The 9,229-nt window shown below is 35.6% G+C and overlaps 1 protein-coding gene across 2 annotated transcripts in view; it reads right to left on the reverse strand.

The window, feature by feature from the left end:
* LOC123551706 (mitogen-activated protein kinase kinase kinase 7-like) overlaps positions 1–6,580 on the reverse strand; it is a 29,308-nt gene extending 22,728 nt beyond the window's left edge. The window contains exons 1-6 of one of the 2 annotated variants that reach the window (XM_053541188.1): positions 6,421–6,580; positions 4,448–4,627; positions 3,746–3,791; positions 3,078–3,216; positions 1,981–2,105; positions 252–380 (exon numbers count right to left, since the gene is read on the reverse strand). In XM_053541188.1, the coding sequence (XP_053397163.1) occupies positions 252–380; positions 1,981–2,105; positions 3,078–3,216; positions 3,746–3,791; positions 4,448–4,627; positions 6,421–6,480 (679 nt within the window). In that variant the 5' untranslated portion in view covers positions 6,481–6,580. The remainder of the gene's footprint in view (positions 1–251; positions 381–1,980; positions 2,106–3,077; positions 3,217–3,745; positions 3,792–4,447; positions 4,628–6,420) is intronic. The other variant, XM_053541189.1, reaches the window with a different exon arrangement.
* Positions 6,581–9,229: the final 2,649 nt, after the last annotated feature.

The raw sequence follows: 9,229 nt of genomic DNA on the forward strand, positions 1-9,229 counted from the left end.
GGTTATGTTTTGAAATATGACTTGTTACCCCGCCAATATTTTAAAATGGACTGGACCATCATTCAGTTTGGGCAATACGATTTGTTATTCGAAGGGGATGTTCACTGAAAACTTACTGACTGAATTGTGAACAGTGCAGACCATGATCAGCCTGCACAGATGTGCAGGCTGATCTTGTTCTGCACTGGTCGCAAAGGCAGAATCACTTTCAGCAAGCAGGCGAATGGTTTAACTTAGATATGACTTGTTACCATTATGTACTGCCCACATTATTCTGAAGGCAGGTCCACCTATTTCATCAAAAGGTTTTCTTCTTGTGAACACTTCCCAAAGGATTATACCCCAACTGAACACATCACACTTCTCACTGTAGTTGCTTCCTATAAAACAAGAAAATTATAAGATGATCCTATATTGCTTACCTGAGTTTCACAGCTCAAGCAGCTATATAAACACATAATTGAGCCGTGCCATGAGAAAACCAACATAGTGGGTCTGCGACCAGCATGGATCCAGACCAGCCTGCGCATCCGCGCAGTCTGGTCAGGATCCATGCTGTTTGCTTACAGTTTCTTCAATTCCAATAGGCTTTCAAAGCGAACAGCATGGAGCCTGACCAGACTGCGAAGATGTGCAGGCTGGTCTGGATCCATGCTGGTCGCAAACCCACTATGTTGGTTTTCTCATGGCACGGCTCATATGGATCATCCAAGGAACAATTGTCTTCACTGATTTTGAGATCAGGCCAGCTGTGTCAGAGAAGTTTTGCAACATTGTCCATACAGTCATACAGAGAAAACTTGTCCCATACCCAGCAGCTATTTTTTGTTTTGAAAATTGAGATGGCCTCAAGATATTAAGTAAAGACTCATCCAAGAAATAATCCTATGACATTATTTCAATATCAGACCAGTGGTCAAGAAGAAGTTTATATTTTAATATTTTTTTTTCTATTTTTAACTCTAGCGGCCATGTTATTTTTGATAAATCAAGAAAATTGAATCATAACTGGTAGACAGTCATCTAAAGAACATTCCTGAAAAATGATTTTTAACTTCATCAGTTCTGTATGAGAAATGTTTATAGAGGAATTGTCTGTTTTTAGTTCTGGCAGCCATTTTTCTGACAAATCGGAACCGTGCAGTCGGATCAGGATCCATACTGTTCCCTTATCATATAAGTGCTGAAAATAAATGAGGCACACCATGAGTAAACCAACATAGTGCATTTGCGACCAGCATGGATCCAGACCAGCCTGCGCATCCACGCAGTCTGGTCAGGAACCATGCTGTTCACTTAACGGTTTCTTTAATTGCAATAGGCTTTGAAAGCAAACAGCATGGACCCTGACCAGACAGTGCAAATGCACTATGCTGGTTTTCTCATGGTGCGGCTCCTTGCCAGTCACAAAGCTCTAAAGTTGGTTTTCACACTGTGGTGCTCAATAGTACTCTTTCTACATTAGGTACCAAGAATATTGATAGTTGAGAGAAACTTAGACCTTTTTTTGTTCAACAGATATATTATCATAAACATACAGCTGCAATCTACAGACAGTTTAATGTTTTATTCCACTAAACTACTGTCTAGTTGAAAGTATTCAGAACAGATTAAAAGATTGATCTGAAGAATTGTAAGTTATAAACATTTTATAACTTTTGTAATATGTCAGTTGAAGACTTCCAGACTTTAACCCTTACCATGCTAATTTTGTTCATCATCCAACTGGACAGTACCATTAACTGTTGAAAGGGGCGCATACATAAAAATACTGACTGAATAGCGAACAGTGCAGATCATGATCAGATTGCACAGATGTGCAGGCTTATCATGATCTACATTGGTCGCAAAGGCAGAACCAATCATGTCCAGCATGATAAGGGTTAAAGAATTCAGTGTTTCATGGGGTTACTGATTCAAGGCCAGTGGCCTCAGCTTGGCCATTATTGATCCAAAACATACTGTAACTTCAAATGTTACCTTCAAACACTTCAGGAGCCATCCAGGCAGCACTTCCCTTGTTGTTTGTCATATGTGTCTGAATATCACAAGCTGTACCAAAATCACAAATCTTCAACACTGTACCTCCCATTATCAGTAACAAACTGAAAATTTACAATTTTTTTTTTTTCAATACTTTATGTTATCTTAAATGGAGATATTCAAATTATTTAAAAAGTTCTACATTTCTGACATTGTACAAAATCTGTCCCAGCTTAAAAGTCAGTATAAGAAATGCAAGTGTCAATTGACTTTGTTCAATATGTAACTATACTGCTGAAACTTTGCACAAATTTTGAATTAAGAACTAACCATTCCTGCAAAGTTTCATTAAAATCAGTATCAGGTTAAGAAAACAGGGCAAAACAGAATTCTCAGCATATTAACATCGAAGTCAAAATCTGAAGAAGAAGAAAATCATCCTGATCTTCAACAGATTGAACCTCTGGTGCTTTTGTATCTATAATAAAATCTTTGAGAAGATCCTTTGCAATCACAAAATGTAACCAAGCAAAATAACAGCAGTCTTACTGAGTCTGTTCACGAGAGGTCATGAAATGTACACCTCCCACCACCTTAAGCAGAATTCTATAATTATAGTAAAATTAAATGCATTCTATGATCCCAGTGGACCAGAAAATATAATAACACTGAAAAATCGTAATGATTTCAATATGATACAAAATGAAATTTACATATAAAGTTAGCTGAAATTTCAGCAATTTGTTTGTTTTGGGTTTAACACAATTTTTCAACAGTATTTCAGTTATGTAATGGCGGGCAGTTAACCTAACCAGTGTTCCTTGATTCTGTACCAGTACAAACCTGTTCTCCACAAGTAACTGCCAACTTCCCCAAATGAATCAGAGGTGGAGGACAAATGATTTCAGACAAAATGTCTTTTATCAAATCGCTACGGAGAACATCACGCCTCGCCAAGGGCTTGAATTCACGACCCTGAGATCTGTAGATCTATGCTCTCCCTTTTGAGCTAAGCGGGCGGGCTATATCCTCAGTATAAATGAATATGTGTCGATAAGAAACACATGCAAAACAACAAAGTATAAATAACATACTTAGGTGGTTTGAGATCTCTGTGTATAAGGGCTTTGGGCTTCATACTATGTAGGTACTCAACACCCCTGGAACATTGTAGAGCCCAGCTCATTGCATGTGCTGCTGTATATGTAGGTTGTGGACCTACTCCATGTAAAACTGAAATGAAATTTCACAGCAGAATGCTTCAAATATGGGTATACCATATATTATATGGCATGCAAAATGGTAACCAGCTACCAGTAAACCAATTATGTAACATGACTATGATTTCTTCTTAGTCTTTCATTATTTACCAGCTTTAACATCAGTGGCAAGAACTTCATGTTTTAATTTTCAGTTGAGACAATGCAAGGTATCAAGCTATGAGCTGTTAATGAATAGCCTCCCTTAAAATTGACAGCAAATACTATTTTCTCGTATCTGGGTAGGCAGCTCCCCATTTTCTCACCCTAAGTTTCTTTAATTGAGCCTGTTGCATTTAGAGAAACCATTAGTGAATAGCATGGATCCTGACCAGACTGCATGAATGCGCAGGCTGGTCTGGATCTATGCTGGTTGCAAATGTACTATGTTGGTTTTCTTAGGGTGGGGCTCAATTTAATTTATCTTAAGTATTAATGAAAGTACTGTAGTCTGAAAAGTTTGATAGATTTAAAGAATGTTTATTAGCATATGAAATATTTACCATTGTACAGAGAGCCCCCTTCTGCATATTCCATCACTAAACATACCTAAAGATTTAAAACAATAAGGAAAGATAAGCACTAGCTTTGTTGGTACATGACTTTTCATCAATGTTGCATGTAATTTTGTAGTAGGGTAGAGTATATTAAAGGGTGCAAATACATCCTTGCTATTGAGCTAGCTTTTACAGCAACGTGGTAGAGTGTACACCATAGGTGTGAGAGGTCCCAGGTTAGATTCCCGGTCACGCCTGAAGTATTATCAGCCTCTTACAATTTGGTAAAAAAATCCAAAAAGTCCCAGTGTCATATAAGTAAATTGTGTACCTTAAGCTTTCCATTAGGACTTTTAACATGAAAAATAATTTGATAGCATTACATAAACAAATTAATAGTTCAACTTCTATAAATACACCATAGGTGTGAGAGGTCCTAGGTTAGATTCCCAATCAGGCCTGAAGTATTATCAGCCTCTTACAATTTGGTAAAAAAAAAATCCAAAAAGTCCCAGTGTCATATACCGGTAAGTAGATTGTGTACCTTAAGCTTTCCATTAGGACTTTTTAACATGAAAAATAATTTGATAGCATTACATAAACAAATTAATAGTTTAACTTCTATAAATTGACACTAAAAATCTGTTAGTTAGTTTCGTATCATAGTTCCTATTATGAAACAGATGAATTAAGGTAACTTGTTTTTACCGGTGCTCTTGTACATGCTCCATATAATTTGACAATATTAGGATGGTTGACTCGAGACAACTGTTTAAGCTCTGTCAGGAAGGCTTTCCTTTCTGATTCTGTTTCAATTATCTTCACAGCAACATCCTTAGCCCGCCATTTTGCTCGGCTCACAACACCAAATGCTCCTTTGCCAACAATCTGTAAGAATGAAATGTCTTCTAATGTAAGAAGTCAGCAGAGTTACAAAATATGTATACAAAATTTTATACATATTTCTTTCGGGGCATTTAATCAGGGCAGCTATTTAAAGGTAAGTGTTTTAAAGAAATAGAATGTGAAGTGAATGTAAACTTATTAGAGAGAAATATATACTGAAAATTTTGAATGAGGCTATGTTATTTTGTATGTTTGATCCAGAAACTCAAGGTTTGGAGGTCCAATTACTGGATCTTTAGTCAAAATAATTTGACGGTCAGACTGTTTTATATTTGTGACGGGCAGTCTAACCGTCAAAACTTCGAGGGACCAAAATAATGGAGGATAAATCACAGTACACAGTCATGTTAAGTTATTAGTTTTATCACTTGCGCATACTGCCTTGTGAACGTGGTAAACCTTAATCGTGTACAGTACATACATAGGTTTAAATCAGCAGAAAATTCGTAATTTTGTAAATTATTTGGTAATTTTTACATTAATCAATGAGGAATTGAATCCCCTTTTGATACACGTTAGTTCTATTTGAATTTATGATAATTAATTAATCTCATATTCAACAAAATCAGCATTTAAACCCAAATCAGCACCAATGACAATTTCATCGGGAATTTCCCCCACAATTTTTGTCCTTTGTTTGACAAAAGTGAGATATTGCCCATAAGAAAAATGGAAGTGTCTAGCGGATCTGTACCTCTAGACAAACCTGTTAGGGTTTTTCTTGGGATACGGACCTCCTTTTTCTAGAGATTAAGGGTCATTTACATTTCAAGTTTTGTTGAAAATGAAATAACAAATTTATAAGACTTCATCAGAATTCACCTTAAACTTGGATCTAAATGGCCGGTTTACAGATAACAACGTTCACCCGATTTGTTACATTTTCTTTTGAAACGTAAATAACCAAGGAACACCAAATAAATCTTGAGAATTCGAACTGGCAGAAAAAAAAAGATATAAAGTTTAAAAAAAATAATGTTAAATACCTTGGGGAAAAACTATTTTTAATGATAATTAACCCTTAGGATATTTGTTTTCCACACGTTTTGTAGCCGTTACGAGATACAAGGGACGTTTTCACAAACAGTTTCTTTTACTTAATGTTGGTAAATTGATTATTAAACAATTGGTTCCGTGCCGATTATCAATATATCTTGTTAAATAACAAAATAAATAGGTACGTATAATTATGCTTAATTTATTTTTTTCTGCTGAATTTCAAATAGAATTCATTGAAGGGTTACATTAGCACTCATTTATCTGTTATCAACAGTGAATTTTACAACAAACTAATCGGCACAGAACAGTGTATTCATTTGAATTTCCTCAGTTATTTAGGTTTTGAAAGAGATGGTAAACAATCGGGTTAACACTAGCTGGTATCTGTAAACCATTTAGATCCAAGTTTTAAGTGAACACTGGTAAGTCTAATTTTTTTATTTCATTTTCAACAAAATTTATGATATATTTAACCCTAAATCTCTAGAAAAAGGAGGTCCATACCCCTAGAAAACCCCTAACAGGCTTGTCTTGAGGTACGGATCTGCACCTTTAAACACTTCCAAGAAAAATAGCTCAATATTTCCTACGATCGCGTCAAATTAGTTGGTCTACTGTCCCAGACTGGCCTCCTGAGCATTTATCGCCAATTTCTATCTTTGTCCATTGGACATTTATAATAAGGCTGTGCGAAAAGGAAAATCATTTTACCCAAATTATACCACATCCAGGGACTACTCTACCATGCAAGGTGCCCCAATTAGTGTCTAAATTACCTCGTAGAATGATAATTCGTTGGTTTCTATCTCCTCTACAAATCCTTGAGGAGATTCCATTATTCAGCTTCAAGTTAAATGCAATAACATCTTGTTCAGATACAAATATTTGTAGAAATATATCTTTTGTTTGATAGGAAACAATTAAATATGTGACTTCCGGTTTCAGAAAAAAAAGGCAAGGAAAAGTATTTATTGGCAAATTGCTGTTTTAATTGGTCTTAGTTTATATAGATTTAATAATTATTACATTCATCATTAAGATTAAATTGTAATGAATTACATATCTAGAAATGGAATGGTTTCCTTCAACAGGTTTCGCAGAATTGGAATTTTCGTATTGCAGTAAAAATCGGACAAAGTTTGTATTCGGATAAATATTCTACATGTCTACAATTGTTAGATTAATTGATAATTTGACTATCATATTCATGCATGCATTTGATTATTAATCAGTTATTTTCTTTTTGGCATGTAACAGAATACTGTATATACCTTTGGCTAAAATGATCATGATTACATGATGATAACAGCTGAAAGCAGTGGAGAGTGTGTGTGTGTGTGTTCGGGTTTAACAGCTTTTTCAACAATTTTTCAGTCATATAAACGACGGTGTCTATTTGTAGCAGTACGTGAGCACAATGCCCATCTTTATAGTGCTGCCTCACTGGAATATCATGCCGTAGACACGTGGCATGATACCCCGCATTATACTGACACCGAGCTGACCAGTCCTAGCAACATCCTCTTAATGCTGAGCGCCAAGCAAGGAAGCTACTAGTACCATTTTTTACGTCTTTGGTATCACGCGGCCAGGGGTGGAACCCAAGACCTCCCGCACTCGAAGCGGACGCTCTACCACTAGACTACTGAGGCGGTGTAGCAGTGGAGAGTACTAAACTGGAAAGTCACTCATGTTCATATAGGAGAGATCGTGTTTGCATACAAATCTGTTGTATTTTCTATTTTTAGAACTGATAAGACAAAGCTCGGGTGGGCAGACACCGAGAGTCCATGTTTTTTTGTAAACAGTGATGTTATTCTAACAGCTTTAACTTTCTTAAAATACAAACGATATCAATATTTTTTTTATCAATGGAAAGGATGTAATGCAAGCAATTTATTGATTACTTTTAATTACTATTTCGAAAATTTAAAATCCATAAAAAGTTATTAAAAATTAAAAGTTCCGATCCCTTACACGATCGATGTAAAAACATTTGTTTTGTCCACCACCAGATAAAGAGATGTTAATGCATGATGTCACGACGATCTCTCCTATAAACATATAGATCTCCTGATGCAGGGTTAATTATGTATATATATAGTTCCTGAATGAGGTAAAACAGAAAATTGCTAATTCTCATGAATATTTTGAGGACAACAAAGTTCTTGTTAATGATTATTGTAAAAGTTTATTATGTTTATGTAAAAAAAAAAAAAGATAACAAATTTACATGCAGTGTGTGTGTAGATGAGCCTTTGGCTTAACTGAGCTTAACGGAAAAGCTTTATTTGGATCAGTCATCAGAAAACACATACAAGAACGGTTAAGAAAGAAATATAATCTCACTTGAATAAAGAATTTACTTCTTAATATATAAATAAATATATTATTGAAATTTTATAAATTCACATTCACTTGGCCTCGTAAGCTTAAAATAGAAAAAAAAACTTTAAAAGACTTGTTCTTATGAAACTCTTGAAAAAATTTAACAAACTTGGTCAGCAGGGCCTTCACTGGACCTCAGAATGTTGTAGCCATTTTTTGAGAGAAACTGCCAGATTGAAGCTGAATTGCTGAAATTTGGCCACATTTTAATAAAATTCTTGTCGCCACTTTCAAAAATCCATAACCAGTTCTTTGAATTTTTAGCATTTGTGAATGGCAGAGGAGGCCATGCTTTAAATGTCTTCTTCTCGTGAAACACTGGATAGATCTTCAACAAAATTTGTTTGTAGAATTGTTGTAAAGTCTTCTACCAATTTTGTTCAAAAGGGAGCATTTAAATTTCTGCAAATGGTGGCACACATCCCTTTGTAGGGGGTACTAGAGCAAAAGATAGAATACCTTTAAGCAACCTCTTCTCATGAACTGCTTGATAGATCTTCATCAAACTTGGTCTGTGGCATCATTATAAGGTCTTCCCCCGAATTTGTTCAGTTGGCAATTGGCCCCTTTTAAGGGTAGCTAGAGCCAAAATTAGAAAAAAAAACAGTTTCTCATGAACCTCTTGATGAATCTTCATCAAACTTGGTCTGTAGTATCATTTTAAAATTTTCTCACAGATTTTTTTCAATGGGGGCTGTTAGGTTAAAAATGAATAAAAATCTTTAAAATGATGTATCACTAACAGCTTGATGGATCTTCATCCATAGCATCATTTAAAGGTATTCTTCTAAATTTGTTTGTTTGTTTTGGGGTTTTACGCCGTCTTTCAATGGTATTTCAGGTTTATAATGGGGGGCAGTTAACCTAACCAGTGTTCCTGGATTCTGTACGGGTAGAAACCTGTTCTCTGCAAGTAACTGCCAACTTCCCCACATGAATCAGAGGTGGAGGACGAATGATTTCAGACACAATGTCTTATATCAAATAGTCACAGAGAGCAAATGCCCCACCCGATGATCAAACTCACGACGCCGAGATCCATAGATCTGTGCTGTCCCTATTGAGCTAAGAGGGTGCGTCTCTTCTAAATTTGTACAGATAGGGGCAGTTGGCTTTTGTAAGGGCTGCTAGAGTTAAAAATAAAAAAACAGCTTCTTCTTATGAATTAGTTAATGGATTTTCTTTAAATTTGGTTCG

The sequence above is a fragment of the Mercenaria mercenaria genome, chromosome 4 (genome assembly GCF_021730395.1).
Source record: "Mercenaria mercenaria strain notata chromosome 4, MADL_Memer_1, whole genome shotgun sequence".
In the NCBI taxonomy this organism is placed as follows: Eukaryota; Metazoa; Mollusca; class Bivalvia; order Venerida; family Veneridae; genus Mercenaria; species Mercenaria mercenaria.